Consider the following 25,742-nt stretch of genomic DNA (forward strand, 5'->3'; position numbering starts at 1 on the left):
GTTTGAGGTGAATTGGGGGATTATAGATTGCCTGTACTTGTGATAGTGGTTGTGCTGTCTGTGTATGTTTGATCGGTCTTCGGCCGGTGCCCTGTTCCACCTTCACATATATTCAAATGGGATCAGTTTGAGTGACCCAAACTTAGGCAGTAAATTATGAGACGGATGGAACCACGGAAAGATCTTCTATAATGCTTTTTCCAACTTAGGATTGTGGGGAATGATTCAAGTTTACATGTAAATATGTGGAATTAGCTTTTACAAGACTGGATTGTCAAGCAATTTATGAGGGGTCGCAAGTGTTATATATATATTCTACCAGTGCCTTTTCATCCATGAACAAATTAATTAATTTAATGCACTGTATGCAGACAGTAGGCCAATGCATTTTTTTTTCTGCAACTAGATTCCAATATTTCACCCATTTCATAAAATGATGGAAAAACATAAATATGTGTTGGTTTTTAAGAATTAACCCTTATAAAACATTACCTTCTTGAATTAAATTAGAGTACTTTGTGTTTAAGTATAAGCTCATCAGGTTACAACTGTTTAGCTCAAGGCAAGAATGCAGTGTTCGCACTGGAAGTGCTGATGTAGCCTGATCAGTAAGTAAATAGTCTGGAATTAGTCCCGTGGTGTTGCCAGGGGCTGTGTAAGAGTGACGATGTCTTTGGGTACATAGATCTATTTGTAAGCAGAGTAAATTTTGTGTAGTATCTGTTGAACGTTCATCTCCACCCATCTGCTCTCTGTACTCTCTGGCTTATTGCTGCATGGAACTTCAAATGTCTTCTGGTTATGAAGAAGTTTTTGTTCTTTTGGTGGCTATTTGGGAGTTTAAAACATGTTTTTATGTTCTGAAGAATCCCCCCTTCCCCCAGGCAAGTACGACGTTGGATGAAACTGCCTTGAAACTAGTTTGTGGTGAGGAATTGTTTTTCTTTTGCACAAAAACTTGAATTATCCTTGTCGCAACTGGTGAAAAAAAGTTGGGTTGTTTTGTGAAAGGGGATTTTTTTTTTTTTGTAAACATCACAGGGATTATGTAATGAATCCAAATGTGTCAAACTCAGTTCCCCTAAAATGTGTCCCTGTGTGTTAGCTGTTTTTCTAACCATAACTGGCATCCAGAGCATTTTTACAGTGACATATCTGCATCCATCCTTGATCCCTGCTGTGGTAAAAGGTGGAGTGCACCCTTAAAATGCCCCTGGACCATCACAGTATACACACAGAGAGTCACCTACATTCACATTTACATCGGGGAAGTTCGATTCACTTGAGAAAATGCACAAGAACAACATAGAAACATACAGAAAGGAATATTAGGCAAAAGTGACAACCAATACACTACCATACACACCATGAGTAAAAAGTCCATTTGCATTCGCAAACAGGATTTTGGTGACAAAACACAGACATCTTTCTCAAGTAAAGGTCAAATATTCAGTTGAAGGAATGAAAAACAACACTGAGGGTTGAATGAGAAGAAGTAGCACAAGATACAGACCTTTTCACAGAAATTTTATTTACTGTCCTTTTAAAGTTTATGCAAACTTTTTTATTTAACCTCTCAACTCGTTTAATGTCCATTCATTTCATGGTTGCAGCTGTTACAAAGGCATTCATACTGTAAATCCAGCAACGAACCAGCTTTTTTCCACCACAAGGGGGCAGTGGACACGATTCATAAAAACGATGACCAGGAAAATGTGCACATAACTGTTTACAACTCCTTTTGAAACGAGAGGTCCAAGATTGAATTTAACTCTATTTTAAATGTCTACTTTCTCTTTCAATGTGTTTTTCACGGGCATTGGGCAACCTTTGTTTCTGCACAATAACTGTATATTGTATTCTGTTTTTATTTATTTCATATTGTAAACATATGTATGCTGCTGACATGAGCGATGGAGGAAATAATATATCAGGCACCACAAACGGAATTATTCAGTTTGACTCAGAGAAGAAAATACATATATTCAGGTGAACATTAGATAGTTTCAGCAACCTATGCAATCCCTTTCACATGCACAAAGGATGTAAATTGATGTCAGTGTAAAATCAAGATTATAGCTGCTTTGGTTATCCACCCAAAAATACTGCAATACGAGTTAATATTTTGGTTTAATGTAAACATTACTCCATATATTGCGAAGGTATGATATGAGCACTGGGATTAAACTTGTCTTTTTTTGGTGTGTAAAAACTGTGTTCTCCATTCATCAATAAATGTACATAAACAATGTCATGCATTCTTGTGCGACACACAAGTAAACAGAAGTTTAGGCATCTGATGATGTTTTGAGCTGCTGCAGTTCAGTATTGTCTGTGGGAGTCCGGCGGCCCTTTTGGAAAACGGCAGCGATTTCCTCAAATGTCTTGCCCTTGGTCTCAGGCACTCGAAGGTATATAAATATGGTGAATCCCAGAAGCAGCACGGCAAACAGGGCGAACACATAGCTGCCCATCAAATCCTGGTGAGAAATGTGAGGAGTGCAGTTATATCAAGACATGTCATCCCACAAGCTGAGACTTTTTCAGATTTCTGTTCCTCCATCTCACCTGTATGTATGGAAAGGCCATGCCAATGATGAAGTTACTTGTCCAGTTACAGCAGCCGGCGATGGCGATGGCGGCCGGCCGCGGTCCCTGGCTGAACAGTTCAGCCACGATGAACCATGGAATGGGACCAGGACCAATCTCAAAGAAACTCACAAAGAGGAAGATGGCGGACATGCTGACATAGCTCATCCATGAGAACGTATTCTGGTGGAGAGGAGATAATCACCGGGGTGAAACCGTTTCCACTGACAGCAGCACCGAGTTCAAAACCGGTTCCCTCCCTAATTGCAGGTTATGCAACACAGACAGTTTCATTGTGTGCATGTCATAAACGTTTTAATGAATAGTAGTCAATATTTGTGGAACAGAATCAAAATGTTCTTCCCGGTTATTGTTCCCTACGTTTGTTGGCATTTGTGCTCAGCACATAAACAAATACATGTTTCAGTAGAGTATTAAGTCATCTTGCCATTTAGGATCTACTATTGTTTTTATTATAGGAAAAGTAATGGACTAGAGGTTAGGGAAGCTTGCTTCTATTCTATTCTATTCTATTCTATTCTATTCTTCCAAACTGTTATGTCAGGAAGGGCATCAGGCATGAAATGTGTGAGTCAAAGAGCTGACGTTGCAATCTATAACAGAGCAGTCAAAACACCCCAAAGTAATGTTCTACTTTCTCATGCATAAAAGTTGCATCTAAGGAATTCAGAGCTCTAAGTAGCTTGGTTGAAGAAATTAGGTAGTTTTATGCAAGATGGTGATACAAGAGGACGTTTTTTTGCTTTTTTTCTGTCCTCGAACAGAAACTCAGTTTATGCAGGCATCAGCAGCAAAATGTGAGACCTGAGCCGCTGACAATGATGATTGACGCAGAAAATCTTTGAAGCTGCTTGCATCAATCCAGAGAAGCTCAAAGATGCCGCTGGCATAAACGGCAAAAACAATGGTAGACCTGTGCCATCTGGCACAAGTAGTCATTGTTCTTGATGTGGTAGATAATGTGTTCTGGAAAATAGACTTTAGACTTTAAAGTCACATAAGATCCCATGGATGAACCGACTCAGGTTGTGCAAGAGGTCATCATCGAATCCCTATGGACCTTCGAAGATTGTCATGGTGTATTTCCATATAAAAGGTATTTCTATCCTCCAAAACACTTGATCTTTTATAAAAAATTAAATTAACTTAAGGCCCTCTATGATACTTACACAAAAACTGAGTAGAGGGGTATAATGTGGCCAAATACACAGTCAGCTGGTAAAAAAAACAACTAATTTACATTCAATTGAAAGCACTTAAAACAAAATGGCGAGCCTGTTGTGCTGCAGTGGTTAGCACTGTCACCTTGATTCAAGAAAACCCTGGTTTGAGAGCCTTTTTGAGGAATTTGCACCTTTTCTCTTCCTTAGGGTCCCACCAGATATGTGGCTATATTTTCCCAGCGATGTTGTTTTTTGGATTCTTGTGTGTTTGCAAGAAACTGCAAACCAGATAATTACTACCAATCTAGTTAATACCACCGGACGACTCAAACGAACCTGGAATTGGAGGCCCACCGTCATGGCAACGGCACAAATGCACATTCCTGACAGACCAACCAGAGTCAGGGTTCGTCTGCCAGCCTTGTCCACCAGAGCAACCTGGAACATACAGCGCAACGTTTACCTCCGTGTTTATGTTGGGTATATTTAAGGAAAAAGAAAGAACAAGATGATGCCAGTGTATGTTCCTTGTTTAATGTCTTCCATGTTGCTACTCACAGACACCAGAGTGAAGACAGTGTTGATGACTCCGACTCCTATGGTGGCATAGACTGGCTGACTGACACCAGCCCGAGCGAAGATTGAAGTGGAGTAATAAAAGATCTGAAAGACAAATCAAGTAAAGATTTGACATTCCTACAGAGATTTCTTTTGTTTTTAAAAGGCAACCGCTTTCTGATTATTAAGAGTGACAGATACTGACAATATCTTTTAACCATTTTGACCATTGTAATCGTTATGCTGTGAAATTAAAAAAAAAAAATTTGCCATCTAAACGTTGTAACAAAGTCATTATGTGTTGGAACTAGTTACTTACAGCATTGATGCCGGAGAGCTGTTGGGACAGGTGCATCATTAGAGCAACAAACAGCTGCTGTCTGTACACAGAGGAGCAGAGCTGGAGGAAGGAACAGAACAATACAATCCAGAGTCAGATAATGGCGTCATACAACAAAGTTAGACCATTTTTGGACAACCAGACTTTTCTTTGTCTAGTTTTACCAATTCCTCTGCTACTTTTATAGATATCACAGTGTATTATGACAAATGAACAATTTAAATCGACACCCTGAATGTCATACAAATATATATTTTCAAAATAATCTATTGATGCAAAAATCTTCATCTCACTTATTCAACACGTACTTTCGCATTGTGCGAGTTTTACATGTGTTCATGGGAATAGTTTACTACTAATCGCATTAAACAAGGTAGAATATTTATAGTGTATTCAGGCTTGCAGTATCAAGAATCATCATGGGAAAAAAACAAAACTGTTCCAGATATAATGTTCCTATTTTATGTTCAACCCTTTTAAGGCACAGTATGACAAGTTCAACTGACCCTTGTCTGAGACCTACCAAAGAAAGGATCGAGACCCTCGGCTCCTTGTCGGCCTCTTCTTTCTCTCTCCTCATTTCTTCTACGTCAGGCGACGCATCATACGATCCCTTCAGACGATACAGGCCTGCAGAAGTAAAACCCATCAAAGGAAGATGAGCTGAAGTTTGAATCATTTACTGAAAGAAATCACCTTAGCAGAGGGAAATTAGAATAATTAAATAACAGAAATGGAATAGAAACAATGTGTGTATGTTGCTATCATAAGATTGAGAAGTACTGAAAATAGTTTGATATTTCTTCGTGTTGTCAGGAGCACTTATAAGCACCTCTGATGCTCAGTAACTACAATGCTGTATGCTTCTTTGGACTCAAGATTAAAAAAAAAGAATAATAAATCCGGCATAAAACGTGAGGAAATTTGTTTGGTGGATTACTTCAAAGCTTCTTGGTGATAAAATCTTGTTCTACTACCGAAACATTTTTGTTTCCTTCGTAAATCTCCCTACCCAAGGCAGTGTCTGGTTGCAGAAAGCCATCAAGACAAAAGTATGCAATCGTCGGCAACTGCATGTCCCCAAACTTTATCCTGCGAGACGATGTTCTTCCCACACCAAGCAGGGCTCAGAGGCATGGCAGATTAGTTATGAGAAATGTTTCCATGGGCACAACCCGCTCAACTCTGCTACACATCCCACCAATGCATGTTCCTCAAAAGGTAATGAAGAATTCGGGTTCATTATGCATGGTTCAGTGATTGTGACTAATTCTTGCTCGTCGAAAAATGTTGGAACCCATAACAAGTCAAATGGAATTTTCATAGTTCAGTTTTCATAAAACCGTAACGGATGTGTTGGTGAGCTTTAGAGACGCTTGTATTGTTTTTGTTTCTTATGGACAGATTCAGGGCAGCAATTTTCTGTGTTTCTCGTCACCCTGCAAAGCGAAACCAACCAGCTGCAGGCTGTAGCCCTAGATTTAGCCACCTGACATGAGAATGGTATTGATTTTCCCTGACTGGTGGCACAAGTGTTTTCTCACGCACAGCACAAGTAGTCTTAAAAAAAAAAAAAAAAAGAGCGAGAGAGAGCGATAGAAGAAAGAAAAGGTTTCTATGTGTGTGTAGTGTGTGTAGTTAGTACTTTTTCGAGCCTCTTCTTCCTTGCCCAGTATGATGTAGAGATACCGGGGGCTTTCGGGGCAAAAAGGCAGCAGGATGCATTGTAACACCGCAGGAGCTCCAGACAGACCAAGCAACAGGGGCCACATTTCATCGTTACCCAGTACAAAGTCCAGGCCAATTAACTAACACACACACACACACACACACACAAACAGACACACGCACACACACACACACACACACACAGTCAGGTTATACACCCACACGATGCTGTGTATGTGTATGTCTGTGTGAGGGTAATTCACCTGGCTGATGAGGATGCCAGTGACAATAGCCAGCTGGTGTAATGTTCCCAGAGCTCCTCTGTAAGCCTTGGGTGCAATCTCTCCAATGTACATAGGAACGAGCCCAGACGTTAACCCTGAAACACACGTCATGGACTCAGCTAATTAAAACAAACATTTGCCATTACAAATATTGATGAGACAGTACTGCGATATAGAAAGTCACAGTGTGTGTTTATTTTCTTTTTCCACCCAACTGTAAATTAAAAACTTAAAACAATGAGCAAAATGTTTTTAGCCACTTTTTTCCACTGTTTATGTCATATCAGATATCAACTGAGGAAAATATCATTTCTAGTTATGTATTAAAATAGTAATATTGGGATTTGAAACAGTACCACAGTATAAGCCCATGATCGCGCGGCCTGAAATGACCATGATGTGCGGCTTCCACATCCTGCAGAAACACATCAGCAGTCCAGCAGCGACAGCCAGAACATTGATCATCAGCATGCCCTTTATCCTTCCAAACGGAGACAGAAAGGCAGCAAAGAGAGGGATGAGGAGAAATGGATGATGGATGTGTGCCCTGGTTATTTTCAATGCTGATCTCTATTAAACGTTCCAGTTATTTACATTAACCGCCATCTTGTCTGCTATTACTCTCATAACTATTCCCAGGTCTCCTGGCCTCTCAGCCTTGCATGGATGCCGTTGTTACCCAGACAACATTCCTCACCTGCCCCTCAGGTCTCCCACAAATCCAACCAGGAAAGAGGATAGCATGCCACCAATGGAGAAAATCGCCACGGACAGTGACCAATAAATGACCACAGAAGGGTGTTGCTCCTCTCCTTGTTCTGTGCTGTTGTCTGGCAGGTCTGCAGATCTCTCTGACAACACTCCCAACGAGAGGCCATAGTGCCTTTCAATGACCTACCACACACAAAGACACACGGCATAGTCGTAGAACACATTTATACCAGAAAACAAACGCTCAATTTATTGGCCAAGAAATAAAATAAGCCAAACTCTGTATTATTTCAAATAAAGAATTAGAAATGTTAGTTTCTCCAGATGTTTGTTTCTTTTAGTAGACTTACACTGTGCAAACAATTATTTGTACAGGAAACATTTAAAGAGAAGGTGTGGCCTAATGAGGCAACAGTAAGATTAATTAAAAGAATAATAATGAATATGCACATTGAATGGCAGTATTCCAGTATTAGTAGCAGCATTTAGGCATTTAAACCTTTTGTTATTCTTCAACAAGTGTTTGTTGGTGAATATTAGACCGTTTCAGGTGAAGCATGTGAGGTTTGTTGAGTCGTCATTTCTTTGTGCAATGAGAAAAATCGCATGACTATTGCTGCTAAAGTGTGTTATAGTGCTGCAAAACAAATTGAAAATAAAATGCTTGCTGACAATCCATCCATCGTCCATTAGTCTGCTTCAAACGTAGCGTCATAAGCCTATTTTGATCAGCTGATTTGCATGCAAAATGAATACACAGGAGTGAAGTTGAAGTGGCTCTGGGAGAAAGTAAAGCCTGAGCGATTCCTACCTTCTGCGGAGCATTGATGACACCGAGACTGTAGCCGAACTGTAGAGACCCGAGAGTAGCTGTGAATACAGCCACAGCCAGTGTCCCTGTCAGCTGCTGCAGGAGTGAAAGGTGCCCAGTGACATAACGGCACTTCGATTAATTGGCATATTTACGCTGCGGTGCATAACCATGAGAACCGTAGTCAATCACACGAGTCGAATCACATTTTGCAAATGATATGGAAATCCTCTAAAGTTGGCTTTAAATTGTGTTTGTTGCTACTGTGTGCAATAGTTCTGATCTTATTGTGTGACTGCCTGCATGTAGTAGTAACAGTACACAAGAATACTGATCATATAAAAGAAAGGTAAGTGCCAAAATTGATTGAAATAACATCTTGTTAAAATGCAGACAATCAAATTTATAAGGAAAATAAATAAAAAATACAGACACAGAACAATAAAAACTCGGTTCTCTACCCTTTGACCCACATGGTGAATAAAACTTTGTAAAGCTTCACTCAGCATTTTAGTGATCACAGAAAACCTTCTCTGAACTTAATGATCTGGGATGAGACGAGAGAAGATGTTACCATTAAAAAAAAAAATGCATGCAATAAACGTGCTTGTTGAGAATGAGCTTACCTTTCCCGTGTCCATGATGGGTCCAGAGTGTCAGGCAGCAGTTTGGTAATGATCACTGAAAAGTGCATGCCTGATCACGCTGTGTCCACTCACTAATCGACAAACACACACACACACACACACACACACACACACACACACACACACGCACACACACGCACACACACGCACACACACGCACACACACGCACACACACGCACACACACACACGCACACACGGATCCACGCTCACACCAGCACTGATCGTATACCTTTTACCCATTAATTAAACGGTGTTCATGTGTTGTAACACTATAGTAAACACATATACTCTTATTACTTTTATTACGAGGAAGCAATGATCCACAGACTGAGAGAGTAAAACTCTTAACGGAAAGCACTGCTGATCTGTTAAGGCTGTTTCACACGAATTAATGTGGTATTATTCATGAAATAGAAAGTTATTATAATAAAGCCATGGGTTGTAATAAAGGCATGGGTTGTAATAAAGGCATCTTTGTTTTTGTGGTTCTTTACCTCTCCCTCTCTCTCCCTCTCTCTCTCTCTCTCTCTCTGTGATATGCTCACTCTCCTGTTAATGATATACTTGAGACAGTGCACCAAGTCTGAGGGTCAAAGCTGATATCAATGTGCACACTTGCAAACAAAACCAAAAAAGAAGAATATTCCCTTTTCACAAACACAATCAGACACAACTCTAAAAGTGTAATGCTAGTTTCATTTATTTCTCTCTTACATCATTTCTTTTACAAAACAAATAAATCCCAAAACAGGACATTAGTAATGCTCTTTCAAATAAAAGAAAACAAGAACTAAACAGAATAAAGAATACAGTGGTTTCATCTTTGAAAGGAGAGACCTCAGTGTCACGACTGTCAGCATTTTATTTTTTATTTTTTCTTTCAATGGGAAGAGTGAATTCCGTAATGGACAAACACAACAATGCCCCGTTCACACTTGATCGATACTCATTCACACAGTTGCATGCGTGCACACAGGGAAGACGGAGGTTTCTATAGCTCTGCTCGTTATTGCTAAAAATGTTAGCCTGCTCCTCCGCAGGGAGATCAGTGAACCTAACTTACAGCTGCACGGGAACGGCTACTGTATGAACACGTAAAAAGTCCTTGAAAATACAAGGGAGACACATTTAATAATTTAACAGAATAAAATCGACTCGAAAGGATTATTACACCATTGGAGGATTTCGCCTATTTCTGCATTACCTTGGATGTGTTAAGCACGGGCCAAAAAGTTGGGAAAAATGCAGCTTTCAAGAGAAAAGTTACCCCAAAAAACGAGACAGAAATGGGCAGATTTTTTGTTCGTTTTTTTGTCTGATGGCGCTAAACTGTCTTTGAGATTCACCACCACGTACAGAAATCCAGCTTAATGCATTCTACGTTGACGCACGCCACTATGATTCTTTGGAGTCCAAGAGAAAGTTTATACTGCTGATTGGAAAAGTTTTCCAGTCTTTATTTTGATCAACTACCTCAGTGTTGTTTATGGACCATAGGTGATTGTCTTCTCCGTGAGTAGCCTCCAGCGAGCCTTGCAGGCTCCGGTTTGAAGGTGGTTTAAATGAAAACCAATGGCTTGAAAAATTTGCTGCCGTGCCTCCGTCCCGTTTTAAAGTAACTTTACTCCCACATGTGTTGTTTGTCAGTCGATCCTCAGGCTACGGTAATAGATCCATCTGACAGAACACTAGTTTCACTGCTTTTAAGTAAGCATGGGCAGGCCCACCTTCAGTAGTGTCATAAAGTAAAATCTCACCGCCATTAATGGCTTGTACAAAGGATATTTCAAATTTTAATAAGCAACAGTTGCTCCTTTCAAAGAATAAATCAAGCCTTGGATTTGTTAATGTGCAGCTCCATTAGAGGAGACAAATAGTATCAACAATGGGTTAAAATTAGATGATAACACACATAAAATACCCCACCCCCAACAGATAAAAAAACTGTCATGTCATCATAAGGAAAGAAAAAAAAAAAAAAAAAAAGAGTTTGAATGTGAGCAATAATCTTTTGGCCTCCATTTGAGGTTTGCTTACATCATGCCAGGCACTGTACAAACAGTTAGGAGCCAAAATCAGAACAACAAACTGGGGATGAGTCCAGATAGACACCACAGCTTTTAACAATGAGTGCTTTCACATGCACACACTTTCTTTTTTTTTTTTTTGGAGGGGGGTGGGGGGATCATAGCTCATTTCCTGATGAGGTTGTACTCAGGATAAGCTTTTCATATTTGTCCGACAGCCACATCGCTGTATCTGTAATTTCTGTGGTCAAGGAAAGAAAAACAGAGCCCAAGAAATCAAACACTAATATTGCCTATTGTAAAATGCATGGTGTTCAGATAACCAACTGAGAAACCTCACTATGAGAAGAGAAGATCATAACTCTGCATGTAAACACACTCAATGTTGCTTTGATCACATTAAGGAAAAAGTCCACCCACAAAGACTAAATGACTTGACTTTTGCTGGACTTTGATTTCAAAGTCCTTCTTTGATTCAGACTTGTATTTTCAGCATCAAGTCAACAGACACGCACACACACATGGACACGCACACTCCTGATTTCCGAGACACAGATGTGCTGTACATTTCATCAAACTTCGAAGACTGACTGACTCCAAACTGCTCCGTAGGAAAATGGAGGAACAGAGATGAACAGAATGACGCGCTCATTGTTCGTGGAATATTACAGTATATCTGATGCAGCACCTTCAGAGTTTAAAGAAGTAAAGAGTGAAGAGGGGGGGAGGGAGAGCGACAGAGGAAAAGAGGAGTAAAAAGACAGGATGGCCCAGTGACTTCACTTTAAAGGGACACAGACATCATATTTGCATACTGTTGAAACCCACCCGACAGCGGAGTGTCTTTCTGCATCTCTCTCAGAGAAATGCGATCGAACACCTAATCATAACTCAGTTTAGTCAAACCTGAAAAGATGGCAGAGGGAGGAAGTAGAGGAGGAAGGGAGTGACAAAGGAGACTGAAAATCAATCAGGCTGTCTGATTAAATTGCCGGCACCCGGGTTGGATTTGTCATCTTTCAACGTACTTTCCCTGCACCGCCATGTGGAACTGGACAATAAAACTCTGATGAAATTGTATTCGTGTACAGTTTCCTCGGCCTCTGACATGTCTGAGGATAAACCCACACTTAGAGGATGAGTAGTGAGAGAAATGAAGGACATGGCTGTCAAAGAATTGAAACAATACTTTACATCGAGCGAGGAGTGAAGGAACAGGGGACGACATGTAGAAACGTAAAGTATAATTGTTAGACACTGGAATGCACTGGTCCATGTGGAACATCGAGACAAAGTGGCGTTAGAGAAGGACAAGTAGAGAAATAGACAGAAGAAGAGAATATTTGGAAAGTTAGTGGCACCAGTTTGCCAGTCAGTTAAGTAACAATGGCTTCTGCATGACCAGACTTAATCTAGTTAGAACTTCTCTCTTTATTCAGATCTGGTCTTTATTTTGTTTATTTTCTTCTCTAAAATAACGTTGTTTTTTTTTTCCTTCTTTTCTCTACATTGCATTAGTCTCTCCCGTGTTAAAAGAGTTCATTTATGGCCTCGCGGGTCAATCAGGCTCATTTGTGAGATGTGCGGTGGGCCGATGTAGGTTACCAGACTGGCCGATGGGAGCACGAGGCGATAGCGAGCGATGGGAGACATCACCAGTTCATCATAGAGTTTCTGTTGAGTGTCATGAAGAAAACTTGGCTGCTTCCTCCCGAACGCACGGATGCAAAGAATACCTGCGTAAGGAAGGAGAACAGAAAGAACATCATCCTTTTCAGTGAATACGATTACTTAAATGTTTTGGTCTTCTTATGAAGAAGTGATGAGATGGCGTCTTTGAGCTCGTTCTGAAGGTATCGTACTGAAGTGAACCCTTTAGTCGTGGGAGTTGCTCTGAAAAAGTGAGGCTGTTGCGTGTTTGAGGTGTTATATTGTTATATGTACGTGAATGATCGATTTTAAGGTGAGCAAGCCGAACGGCGCCACATGTATCAGATAAAAGCTGTTTCTCAATGTGTTTGTTTGTGTTGGGGTTGTCCTGAAGCTTCAGTCACTGGGAAACAGTTCAAACAGTTGAGTTATCTTACAGATAAGAACAAAGTCATTTAACTTGCGCTTGCCTTGCCTCGTGCTTCTTTCAGAGAATTCGACTTGCATAGAGCTTCTCAACTGTCTGAGCAGTCGCAAAGCGCTTCACATGGTTTATCACATTCACTCATTCATTCACCAATAGAGGACGCTGCCGTGCAAGGCGAGCAATTTGGAGTTCAGAGTCTTGCTCATGGACACTTCGACATGTGGACAGATGGAGATGGGAATTAAACTTGTATCCTTCCAATTGGGAGCCGACCACTCTACCATGCCGCCCCGCGTGAATGAGGAGACTATGCGATAGTGTTCTGTTCAAAAATCTCACAGGATTACCTTGTCATTCCGCTCGCACAGGAATTTGAGCCTCTGCGCTCTCTTGTGCATGAAGACGCCGTCCAGATGACCAGTCTCCACAGAGCGGATCTCTATGGCTTTCTCACCCCAGCCCATAATCTGATTAGAGTGGATATAGGCTGGAAAAAAAAAAAAAAAAAGACAGTTTGCATAGTACTTAATGAGCATATTGATGAACAAGCAATACTAAACCTTTTAATTTTACTCATGGAAGTCTTCTTGGAGAATTTAGTTATTCTATTTTATGGCATATGCTTTATCTTTATTTGTTATTCTTCTTCCACAGTAATGAAAAAGATATGCTTGCTGTTTTCTGATGGTGGTGTTTTATTGATATCAATAAAATGTCATATAAGTCAGTGAGTGAAACTTTTTAATGCATTGCAATACTCATGGCTAACACATGGGGGCAGTAACACAGTACTTGCATGTTCTGGTTTGTCCAGGTAAGAGGCATCTCAAGTTTGTCTCTGCTTGTCTCTGCCCTTTACCCGCTCTCCTCGCTGTATGTGTCTTGGACCTCTCTTTGTTAGATTAACTATCAATCTTCTCTTCTTGGCTTGCCTTTCTTTCTCTAAGTTCTGCACTCGTATTTTTCATTCCTGCCAAGCAACGCTGCAGGCGGTTTTAATCCGATTTAACCTTGAATGAATCCACATAAACACTTTCTGTCCCATAATGGGACTGAAATCTGTATTAACACGTATTACTATAATTTTTGCGGCCTTTCATAGAGTGTAATCTACATTTTTAAACTGGAAATCAGATTTTTAACAACTTGACTGGAAGTTTTATTCAAATTATGCAAAAATTCCCTTGAATCAACTGAGAAGACATGTCGGTGTGACATACCAACAGAGGTAGGCATTTCTCCCCACTGTAGCACCACGTCCTTGGTGATTCGTCCGTAGGTGTTGACGTAGACACCTTCGTCCTCGTAACACAGCAGCATCTCCATCCCGTCCGTTTTAGGCAGCACCACGATGGCATGGGGCGTCACCTGGCTCTGGATCTAACACAGGCGGACACGAGCAAGCGTTTCAAAGGATTTAATTAAATCTGTCATATGTAATCATAATCTACATTAGATTAAAATATCAGAGGCTCCATCACTGGCCTTTAATGTAGCTGAATTTGGCTAGTGATGTGGCCTACATATTATAATCCTCTAAAGAGCTGCAAAATATCACAAGCATCAAAAGGTTCAAACTTTACAAGGCCAGTTCTGTAAGAAGCATCATCCTTCTCAACTCGTAATGGACAAACACAACAGCAAAAGCTTAAAATATTGCATTATTTTGTACCTTTTACAAACATTAAAGCCCCAAGACCACCTTTTCAATCCGTGGCAATAAGCTATCATGATATGTGACCTCACACTACAGTTGAGCAGCGCAGCAAGTCAAGAAAACAAAACTCATCCCAGCCCAATAAAACCTGTACTTACACATTAGCTCTGAATACAAACCAATATGCATTTAATAGCAAACCTTTGCCTCTGATGATCTCAGTAAAGAAGTGTGTTACTGAAGACATTTGACAAAAAATAAAGTCGAGTTGGCTTTTCAGTGATTGTCAGATATGATATACAGACAAATACATTGCATTAAATTAAATTGCAATTAAACTGGAGCACTAATCGTTGTAATATAAAAGGCATTACATGGGGTGTTCTAATTGTCAGATTTCATGTTGCAGGAGCAGAAGCACATTAGAATGAGGTGTGACTTCAGACTGAAGTTCAGGAACACAACAAATAGTGGGAAAAAAAACCAAACATCTCAGCTTGCCACAAACTCCATCTTTTACAATATATCTCAGTACAAACCAGCATTTACTTCTGGGCAAAATCTCTGCTGACATTTGCGTACGTTAGGAAAAGTCAGCTAATGTAGACATTTGACCAAAAGTGTGAAATAAAGAAATTGCATTTTAAATGAAGCACTAATTACAGTAATTGTTTGCATTTTGATACAGGAATCTCATATTGTGGTATAAATTACACTGAAATTAAATATATCTTGTAAGAGATTTGGTTTGTGGAAGCTGAAAGGAATTTATTCACATACACATCAATCTTAGGCGAGGTTATTAATGGTTTAATGGTTAATTGCTACACTAGTGAACCGGACAGCACATATACTCTTGTAGTGCTGTGCACTCACTAAGGGGGTTTTACTAGACATCTATTGATCTAGTCTAATGGGAGGATGGCAGGATGTCACCTTCATCTGTTTGGCACACTGGAGGAGAGATTGGCAGGGGGAGAGAGAGAAGAAGCATGGATGAAAGGTGGAGACAGCGAGCAGGAATATTCTTCATTAACAAACTGGAGAGGACAGTGTGGAGGATCAAGCTAAATGCACAGCGCACTGCTCACACACACACACACACACACACACACACACACACACACACACACACACACACACACACACACACACACACACACACACACACACACACACACACACACACACACACACACACACACACACACACACACACACACACACACACACACACACACACACACACACACACACACACACACACACACACACACACACACACACACACACACACACACACACACACACACACACACACACACAGATTTATATGGTGGTTTATATTTTCGGGATTATTGCCAGTAAATCTGCAGTTTGGCTGAACCGTGTTTGAACAAGTTTAGCAGGGGATCAGTTAGAGTTGGGGAGTGAACTGATTGGAATGAAAGCACCAAACTTGATTTGCATTCAAGCGTACCAGAGAAATTTGCCGACGGTAAATCAGCTTCCCTGAGAGATCAAAATGATGAATGCCTGTCACCACCCTGGCACAGCTTGAGAACCACTGCTTTAAACAACCCTCAATAGGAGTTTTTTTGAAATAACTTCCTGAATGTGTTCTGTAACATAAACACTTCAATCATTTGCCTTGTCAGATAGCCATATGCACAATTTTCAGTAAACTAAAATAAATAACAGATGAAGCAGTAAAGCAAATATAGATCTTTTTGTTTTATTATAATGTTACGTTAATCACAAGAAACTTCTCAGGACAAATATGTTGCATTCCGACGAGCGATTCTCTTCTAACTTTGGCACGGGAGGAAATCAGCAGCTAATAAAGTACCACAGGAAGGAATGACAAAATATTGACAGCCTGCTACTTTAAGCGCAGGCTTTGATTCAGATTCATTAGTGCTGACGGAGCCTTATTGAGCCAACTTGTTTACTGAAAATGAAATCGAGAAGACGCGCACGGATAAACATCTGGGCACTTACATGTGAGGGGATGTAGATGTCGTAAGGATTCCCCGAGTCCACGTCAATGACATGGAAGCCGACACTAGAGCCATAGATGACTTTTAACCTTTGACCTTCCTCCACCGTCAGGTCGACCAGTTGAGGGCGGTGCTGCAGCTCAGTGAAGGACTAAGAGCCAAAGAGTGTAACACATAGAGGATGAGGGACACACCGGAAGCACAGAGGAGCAGAGAGTGAGGAATTGGAAAGAAACATATAAGGACAAGAAATTCCAAAATTATGAAATACATTAGAAATATATTTTATATTTCATTTGTGCAGACACGTACAATACACACACATGTATTTGTCCCTCTGTACCTTAAAGGCCATGAACTTGTGGTAGGGTTTGGGAGCCCAGGCATAGATTTCCACTGAGTTCTTAAGAGCAATGACCAGGAACTTGATCCTCTCATATTTCACTAGAAACAAGAAATATATATAAAAAGAATTAGTACACACACATCTAATAGAATGCATCATTTGTTGGATCACTTGAACCCTTTAAAAAAGTTACATTTACTGGATTACTTATTATATATCGTCTCCAGTGAGCCAAAATTATATTTGTCTAATATCTAATTAGAGCTCATTATCAGTGGAAAGCGGTTTATACCAGTAAGGTTTTTCAACCTTATTTGTGATTGTAGTATAATTGCCCACATGTATGTATGTCATACATTAGCAATGATCATTTTATCTATTTAAAAGTGGTCAGGTAAGAAGTGTGGGACTGTGCGTCACGCTTTTACCGAGGTTGAAACACATTGCTTGATTTCGATTCAAAAATAAATTGATCTTCCTTTCCTGGTGCCTCCCAGGACAGGCCCTCCCCACACTTTAAAAATATAAAACACTTTAACATGAAACCATGAGGCTTACCAACTTTATAATGCACACAGCCCTCCAGTTCTCCGACAGTAATCCAGCCCTGCTTCTTCTCTACCTCTGGATCATTGTGCAATATTCTGTTCCTCAGCCAGGACAAATAGTAGACACGCAGCTTATTCTTTTTCCCTGGAAAATGAAGCAAACAACCACAACTCAGATTTCAGTTACGGAAATACTTTGACTAATACCTTTCTTAGGAGTGGACCGGTTTGATTTAGACTGAGAAAAGAATAGGCGATAATCTCATGAATGCATTGTATGACCGTTTGCATTGTAGACAGTGTTTAAGCATTTACAGTGTGAAAGTTAAACCTACCCGATATAGTGACAAGCACATTGAGGCCCTCCAGCACGTCCATCTGTAGGAAACGCCGCCTGGTAATCAAATTATAGACTTTTCCCTGTCCACTTCGGTCAAGCAGCATTAAACCATTCTCGGTCCCGACCAGAAGATTCACACCTGAGCACATACGTACCCACAAGAGTCAGAAAAATAAAAGAAAAGAAAAAAGGAAAAGATTTAAAAAAAATAATAATAAAAAAAGGATTGAGATAAGTCAATAAGAAGTCCTACCCCAAAGAGCAGCACAGAGGATCTCAGAGTTGAAGCGCTTTTTGTATTTGCGAATCTCTGGTGTGTCACTGTGAGGTCTGATGTTGGTGGGGTTGACATTCACCACAGAGATCTTCCGGGCTTCATTTAGTCTGGCTTGCTCCTGCCTCATTAGCTCGTTGGCAAACATGGCTGGTGTGCCACAGCAGAGGAAAAATAAATAGAGGTAAGTTGTATTTTCAGGACTGTGATGACAGTATCATTACAAGTCAAGATGAGAAAACAGTTTTTATGTTGGGGACAAAATAGTTTTGCCTACATGCTGAGTCCTCGTTGTCATCACTTGGGGAGGTTTGATAAACCCGGGGATCAACAAATGGTGTGAATGATGCTTTGGACCCACTCAAACCAAACTACAAATTATAGAAAGAACAAGCATGAAGGTCTCCTTCATTACATCTACATAAACACAGGCGTGGGTGTTATTGTGCATGTATATAGTTGTGCGAAATGTGTCTGACCTCAGCTGCGTCGCTCAGTTCCTGCAGGGCCGTGGTGGGCGTGGCCGATGGAGAATTGCTCTGTTGCACCAGGTCAGGCAGGTTACCGTGGTTGCTATGATTTCCAAATCCATTACTCTCTGTGTGACCACCTCTCCTCCTCTCCTCTGCCTGAAAGACACAAAAGTGGATGTTGAATTAAAAAAAAAAAAAAAAGTCATCCAGATTATATTTGTTTTAAGCAACGTGTGCCAACAGAGTCATCATCACCTCTCTCATCACTAGAGTACCGTCCTTGGAGCGATTATAGGCATCTCCCAGGGAATCCTCCGTCAGCCCACCATACGACTCTCCACTGGTCTGCACTGCTGGCCTGTGATTCACACGCACAGACTGACTCATTTACAAAGCAATTCTGCTAAAACAATACTGACAAGCAACTTGCATGGTGTTTTTTTCCAAAACCCATGGATATTTCAGTACAAATGAATGCTGACAGTTCTAAAAAAAAAAAAAAAAAAAGGAGTGTGAGAGAGAGGATATAAAAACAAGAGGACAACTTACATGATGCGGGGGATGTCGCTAACAGCAACAGTCCCATCATGCCCCACTGTCTCACCATCCTCATCACTGCTCTCCGACTCCTCACTAGAGGATGAATAGTCTGTAACCTTCAAGAGAACACAAGGAGTACAAACAAAAATCAATTTTAATAAGGAGAATTGATCAGTGGGCCTCTAATACACAACATTGTGACGGGATTTTATAGAGACGTCTCTAAATTACCTGCAGGGCTCATTTGAACCTTGCACGTTTTCTTTTCAAAATGTCAGCATTTTTCTGATGAGAATATTCACATATTGATGGGACCTGACAGATTTTATTTTTAACTATAATTGAGTCTTCCTTCTGTTTATTTCTGCACAGTTGTTCACAGAGGCAATTTGTCATGTGCTACTGGCAGCCATGCAAAAAGTACATCATCATTTGCTTGGTAATGCATGGAAATTCTACACAGCAAGTGCAAGAATATCTAAACAATGCAGAAGAGCACTATTAATAAAGCGTAAAACATTCTGGTTGATTGGGCCTTCCTTTGTCGAGGCTGCATGTTTTCCCTGCGAATGGGTCGGGTAAATAGATTTATAATGTCAACCCTGGACACGTCAAAGTCCACCACAGGGCAAACACGGAGAGAAAAGACCATATGCATGCACAAATTAAAAAGCAATTTTATAGTTCCCAATTAACGTCAAATGTATATTTTTGGACTTTGGACCAGGAGAAATACGACACATGCACAGAGACAACATGCAAATTCGACATAGAAAGCACTCCAAGCCTGGACTTGTAAGAGGGATTTTGTCACTGCAGTTGGTTGTACATCTTTAAATCTGAAGATAGAATCTTGCCCGCATGTTGTTGCAGTTTGACACAATCAAGTACATCTGTTTGTTCATCACAAATGTCGCCATACCTTCACTGGAGGTCTGCTTCCCTCTTCTACTCTCAGTTCTCTGAGTTCTTTAGCCAATGCACTTAGGTCCTATAACAGAGCACAGAAAGGAAGAGGAGAAACAGGCAGTCCATCAGTCGATATGTTCTGTATCATCAGTCTCAAGAACCCGAGAAGCGAGAGAATACATCACATAAAGGGAGGAAAGGAGAGCAGAGAGGATGAAAGAGTGGGATAAACCTTAAATATCATGATGAGGGGGCAACATGTGAGTTGTCACATAAGACACCTGAGCTGACATGGAACAAGAGTGCTGATCTTTTTTTAGCGGATTAAATATCTTTTTTACACTAGTATTGATCATAATCAGCGCTTTTATTCACTCACAAGCAAATGCTACCTTTAAGAACAGAGGTTATATTTAGAAATAACAACAGATAATCAAGCTTGATGTACTACTGGAGTGCAGAATGCCTCTGCCTCCTCTCTACCAATCACCCCCATGCCAACTGGCCCGTAGTTTCTGCCCCTCCCTCCCTCCCCATCACCCCCAGCCAATGGATCAGACCATATCATGCAGAAGGGGGGGGGGGGAGGAGCGTCACACTCGGTGGGCTTACCAGCTCCTCCTGAACCGTGACAACAGAGAAACAGGAAAAGAAATTCAGAGACTGTTCAGGTGCGTGGCAGATCAGCCTACACACATCTGCTTGCTCTCACACAGGCACACACACATATATACACTATATATATACACCACATGCCTGCATCACGCCAACCCCCACAAGCACACATCCACCCACACTCAGGTATGTGTGTAGACGCATACATGCACTGCCATTGGTTTTACTCTCTGATGTTTCAAAGTTTCAAGGGGGAAAGTCATCGTCTTGTGAAATCATCTAACTCCACCATGCCAGGGGAAGAGGAAGGGCTATGCGATCGCGATAAAGGAAAACCAGGAAAAACGCAAAAAAAAAAAAAAGTAAAGGGGACGCGATTGTCACTGACCTCATCTATGGCTTTCTTATAGCTCTGTAGAATGGAGAGAGAAAGATCAAAAGAGAAAGCGGGTGAGCGATAGAAAGAAAGAAAGAAAGAAAGAAAGAAAGAAAGAAAGAAAGAAAGACCAGTTGAATAGTAGAAAAAATGAGGAGGAGGCCTGTACAAACTCACCAGAGAGGATTGGTGTGGTAGAAGTGAATGTGTGTGTCTGTGTTGTGAGACTCACAGCAGGTCTGCTTGGTCTGGTTGATTCACGACCTTCCTCCTGTTTGGACTTTGCCTCCTGATTGGCTCCTGGAGGAGATCCTTCCTGCTTGGTTAGACCTACCAGAACAAGAATGGTAAAACATTAACCGATCAGATCGCTTTAAAGGAGATAACATTAAGCTTCTTGGATTAAATCATGTGTACGGACAACATAATATAGACTATAACATGAAGGAACATGGATCCATATTTAAACCTTCCTCTATGCTATGTGTTTTTCAGAGGGAAATCCATGCATGTCTGGGATTTCACTCTGACCCGTTGTTTGACACATCCCTCTGCACCTCTTACAATCTCCCTCTCTCATTTCCTCTCCTGTATCTCTCCAGAGGCTGAGAGCAACAGGGCGCATCAGACAGGTTGATCAGAGCAGAACTGCGACTGACAATGTCCCGCTGATAGCCTCTGAAGCCATGTGAGTGAGTGAGTGTGGTTCCAGCATGACGCATCGACATACACCTGTTTAAATTGACTCACATGCCTGCATAAGTGTGCAATTTTTAGTTTGGGTGAGTGTTTTTTTCTGTTTCATAAGCGCAGTGCTAGTTTTTTTTTTTTTTTTTTTTTTTTACCTCTCCTCTCTGCTGAGCCTCCCTGAGATGAAGGGGAGGAGGAAGATGATGAATTGGAGGAGGTTCTTTGCAGCATGGCGTCCAGAGAAAGCTCTGAGCGTCGCAGGTCTGGATTGCTGAAACAGGAAGGAAATATTGTCATATGTGGGCAAAATGACCTCAAACTAATTCCAAATTAACAGTTGTCACGGTCTGGGGGTAACGTATTCTAGCCACTACACCACGGTGCAGTCCGACATGAGCTCTATTGAAGAGTCAAAAGAGGAGGAAAAAAAGTTCAAATCTGTTTGCTTCTTTAGTCTTTACCTGGCTCGTATGAGCTGAGAACCTGTGCGAGGGCCCAGACCAACTCCTCCATTAGGGGAGTTCTTCCTGACGAGAGCTGGGGAGATGGAAGTGGTCCTCTGGGGTACCTGGGCAAAGACACGCACACACACACACACACAGGTCAACAGACCTGAAACACTTTCTCCTTTACACTTAAAAATGATTTCAGGTTAAACTATTAATACTGTCACTATTACAATTTTCATGTACAATGAGTTCATCAAATGAGTCGTGAAATATAAAACAAGGAATAAATAGTATAATCAAAATAAAATACATGAGAAGTTGTTAATCTTCTTTTCTGATTGTGATCCTCAACCTTGGGTGGGATGTCCTCCTCCCTCAGCCAAGCAGTTCTGTCCCTGTCCCTTTCCCTGTCCCTCTCCCGTTCCCGTTCCTCCCTGCCGGTGATCCGCGGAGGGGGTCCCGGTGTGTCAGAGGTGGGGTCTGAGTTCTGACGAGGCATCTCAGGCCTGGGGGATCCCGAGCTAACGCCTTCGCTCAATGCTGAGCCTGTCTGGTCTTGCAGAGACTGAGAGCCAGACATGGAGCTAGAGTGGGTCTTCACAGGGACCAGATGAGCCATCTGTGTGTGGGGGGAAATAGAATAGAGGAAGAGAATGGTTGGGGTGGATGGATGAAGAACAAAACTAATTGACTCATATGTCGACCTGAACTTTGACAGAGGCCACTACTAAAAGAAGCAAAGAGGTTTGTGATTTGGGAATACACCAAACATATACATCCCTAGTTTCCCAAACATACTGACACACACACGCGCGCTCGCGCGTGCACACACACACCTGTGGTTCGATGGAGCGATGGATGGGTGGGGTGCGGGCAGGCTGCATGCCCCCGCTGCTGAAGGACTCGGAGCGGGGAGGGAGGGAGGGGTCGGAGATGCGGTTGGATACTTTGTGCTGCAGCGCTGGGGAGCTCTGTCTGTTCAGCTTAGATCGCTCCTCCACCTGAGACAGGTCACATACCACTGTCACTCACAGCCCAGCACACAAAACAACCAATCACCACACTAGCTCCACTACGGGCATCACAGCCCACATGCACGTCCGCCAGCCACCGCGCAATCTTACATCGTATAACCTTCGTGGGACAACATCTAAAATCTGGATTGTTTGAACAAAAGAGTTCCACAGAACTCACCATGCCTAAACCTGTTTTTACTTGACGTGAGTCATAATTAAACTGTCAACGGAACAGTTAGTTGAAGCTTCTCGAGAAACAGAGAATGATTAACCAACAAGTTTTTGTTTCCTTCAAATTTATTGTTTGTGTATGACTCTCCATGTCCTAGAAATACTGAGAAGTAAGACTGTTCAGTGGCTTCAGAGAAAGGTTAAATAGAATTATACCCACTATTCATATGCAGACACCAAAATCCAGGCCAGAGTGAAAGATTTTTGTGTAGGAGCAGTTCCCAAACACAATTCATTGTTTGTTTGAACTGAAGGAGTGCACATATATGTCAATGCAAACAGGCACTAAATATGTCTGTGTGAGTAAGGCAGAAAGCTCCTCTTCTCAGTGTAATCTGATTATCAGATTAACTCCCGTGCAGTGAGAGAAGATTCAAAGGAAAGCTCCCAGCAGCCAACATCCCACTTTCTGAATCTAAAAAAGCTACTTCGTGGTAGGTAAAACACTGACTCGTGGCTCAGTAGGGCATGGTTTCAATAGCTCGCAGGTAAACATATGTGTGGAAAGAGAAATATTACAGTTTTAAAGGCTTTTTCTAATTCCAGATGAGCTCATAATCCAGCAGGATTATTTAAGATTATGACCTGGGTCAAAACACTATGCAATACTGGTTCATTCCTCAAATCTGTGTTAGTTGACTGCTTGGAGGTTAACTGCAGTGTGTGCAGCAACAGAGAAGTGGTTAGTTGTTCAAATGAAAGGCAACTGCCGATGAGGAAATCAGATGTAGGCAAAAATGTAGAGAGGGCTAAACATTCGTTGGCTAAGAAGAAATCCTGCTGAGCGTGAAGTGAGAGTTTGATCGGTGTACAATTGAGGGTTAGCATTAACACTGACCTACAGGAAAGAGAGAGAATATTGTTAGTACGCCCCTTTACAGAGGAAAAAGCCTCTGGGTAATGCTGCTCGAGTCTGTCTCCAGCCTACTACCCAAAAACTCCTTCAACTGTGAACAGAAAAACAAATACCGGAGGAAGTTGTTTGGAGAAAATGCTGCATCTACATTAATAAATACTGGAGAGAGAGAAAATGCGGACGAGGAAGGGAGGGATTGTTGAGGGCGTCCTCTGAGGATTCACCATTTCACCGTACCCCATCACCAAGCACAGCTTTGATTGAGTGTTCGACTAACCTAGAAGGAAACTAATGCACGGGTTTCCAAGATGACATCAAACCCTGTATGTACAGGAAGGGGCTGACGAGGTCGCAGTGGGGCATGAGATGATGGTGGCCATGGCGGGGGTGGGGGTAGAGGTGTGCGGGTGGGGTGGGGGGTGGGGTCCCTCTGGATCTCATTCCCAGTGAAAATATTTTATATTATAAAAGGCGACAACATATAGTGGGGCATGAGCTGATGGTGGCCATGGCGGGGGTGGGGGCAGAGGCGGGGGTGGGGGTGTGTGTCTCTCTCTGGATCTCATTCCCAGTGAAAATGTTTTATATTATAAAAGGCAACAACATATAGTAGCTTAACTGTAAAAAAAATAACTTGCATAGCAAAAAATGAGGATATGATTTACAATGTCTACATTTTTCTACAATGTCTTTGTTTTTATGTGAGCAATAAATTTACACATCCTTATTTTCTCTTTTGGATTTTTAGAATAAAAGGTAATTCTTTAAAATATGGACACTCCGTATGTACCTATTGATTCCAGTAAATGTCAAATTATAGTTTTTTTTCATGGACTTTATATGATAAAGATATACGAGAAATGTGTGGGCTGTCTCTTATATCAGGTGGTACTTAACAGTTCAGGAGTCTGAGTGCATCGGTATATTTATAGGAATATGTACATAGACGCTGCACTGACCAGGATTCTTGCCAGGGGGTTTATTGGTCATTCTATTCATTTTGCATGTTCTCCATGTGCAAGACTTTTGTCCCACAGTCCAAAGACATGTGTTGTAAGTTAATTTGCGACTTTAAATTGCCCTTCACCTTCAGTACAAGAGGGTTAAGCCCTTTATTAAATCAACATGTATTAATATCATATATATGTTGCATCTTTTTTTTGCATTCATAATTTTTGACTCATAATACACATAACACACATAATTGACTCTATTTTTTAAATTCTTTTTTTTTTTTTTAAATCAATCAATTCTACATTTTTGGATATGTGCCTCAAAGAATAGGTGAGGATGCAACAGGTTGCCCACAAGCCACTTATTGCTCATGCCGGAGTGGAGTAAAATGAACTGTCTTAAATTTTTAGAGCGATGTTTGTTTCGCTCCATGATACTCAAAGAGATGTGTGAGAAATTCAACATTTATATACATTAAAATACACATTGTATTGTGATTTTTTTTCTTCTGCCTGCATTGCCACAAACTTTGCTTTAGATAGGATCGCAGGCAGCTCAAAGATGGAGAAA

The 25,742-nt window shown here is 41.2% G+C and overlaps 2 protein-coding genes across 9 annotated transcripts in view; both read right to left on the minus strand.

Moving 5' to 3' along the window:
• Positions 1 to 1,028: 1,028 nt before the first annotated feature.
• slc2a2 (solute carrier family 2 member 2) lies at positions 1,029 to 9,013 on the minus strand. The gene is made up of 12 exons (XM_080479963.1): positions 8,772 to 9,013; positions 8,146 to 8,241; positions 7,321 to 7,517; positions 6,980 to 7,104; positions 6,603 to 6,718; positions 6,317 to 6,479; positions 5,195 to 5,301; positions 4,651 to 4,731; positions 4,332 to 4,436; positions 4,110 to 4,211; positions 2,569 to 2,772; positions 1,029 to 2,480 (listed from the first exon to the last, which is right to left on the minus strand). Exons 1-12 carry the CDS (start codon positions 8,784 to 8,786, stop codon positions 2,289 to 2,291), a joined length of 1,503 nt encoding a protein of 500 aa, XP_080336089.1. The 5' UTR covers positions 8,787 to 9,013; the 3' UTR covers positions 1,029 to 2,288.
• Positions 9,014 to 9,476: 463 nt separating this feature from the next.
• The window catches only part of tnika (TRAF2 and NCK interacting kinase a), a 65,129-nt gene continuing 48,863 nt past the window's right edge, over positions 9,477 to 25,742 (minus strand). For 3 of the 8 annotated variants that reach the window (XM_080479702.1, XM_080479697.1, XM_080479701.1), the window contains 19 exons: positions 22,952 to 23,116; positions 22,426 to 22,734; positions 22,128 to 22,234; positions 21,822 to 21,937; positions 21,209 to 21,306; positions 20,989 to 21,012; positions 19,999 to 20,067; positions 19,086 to 19,192; positions 18,792 to 18,894; positions 18,543 to 18,692; positions 18,341 to 18,434; positions 18,043 to 18,213; positions 17,785 to 17,928; positions 17,460 to 17,594; positions 16,899 to 16,999; positions 16,557 to 16,706; positions 14,119 to 14,278; positions 13,246 to 13,385; positions 9,477 to 12,557 (listed from right to left, as the gene is read on the minus strand). In XM_080479702.1, the coding sequence (XP_080335828.1) occupies positions 12,474 to 12,557; positions 13,246 to 13,385; positions 14,119 to 14,278; positions 16,557 to 16,706; positions 16,899 to 16,999; positions 17,460 to 17,594; positions 17,785 to 17,928; positions 18,043 to 18,213; positions 18,341 to 18,434; positions 18,543 to 18,692; positions 18,792 to 18,894; positions 19,086 to 19,192; positions 19,999 to 20,067; positions 20,989 to 21,012; positions 21,209 to 21,306; positions 21,822 to 21,937; positions 22,128 to 22,234; positions 22,426 to 22,734; positions 22,952 to 23,116 (2,427 nt within the window). In that variant the 3' untranslated portion in view covers positions 9,477 to 12,473. The remainder of the gene's footprint in view (positions 12,558 to 13,245; positions 13,386 to 14,118; positions 14,279 to 16,556; positions 16,707 to 16,898; positions 17,000 to 17,459; positions 17,595 to 17,784; positions 17,929 to 18,042; positions 18,214 to 18,340; positions 18,435 to 18,542; positions 18,693 to 18,791; positions 18,895 to 19,085; positions 19,193 to 19,998; positions 20,068 to 20,988; positions 21,013 to 21,208; positions 21,307 to 21,821; positions 21,938 to 22,127; positions 22,235 to 22,425; positions 22,735 to 22,951; positions 23,117 to 25,742) is intronic. The other 5 variants (XM_080479703.1, XM_080479699.1, XM_080479704.1 and 2 more) reach the window with 3 other exon arrangements.

Source organism: Lipophrys pholis, assembly GCF_963383615.2.
Source record: "Lipophrys pholis genome assembly, chromosome: 14".
Taxonomy (NCBI): domain Eukaryota; kingdom Metazoa; phylum Chordata; class Actinopteri; order Blenniiformes; family Blenniidae; genus Lipophrys; species Lipophrys pholis.

What these genes read in the sequence shown, in the direction of transcription:
- slc2a2 (XM_080479963.1), bottom strand. An exon ending in TCATCAATGCTCCGCAGAAG is followed by an intron (nt 7,518 to 8,145) that starts GTAGGAATCGCT and finishes TGTGTGTGGTAG; the next exon opens with GTCATTGAAAGGCACTATGG. An exon ending in GTGGGAGACCTGAGGGGCAG is followed by an intron (nt 7,105 to 7,320) that starts GTGAGGAATGTT and finishes TCCGTTTGGAAG; the next exon opens with GATAAAGGGCATGCTGATGA.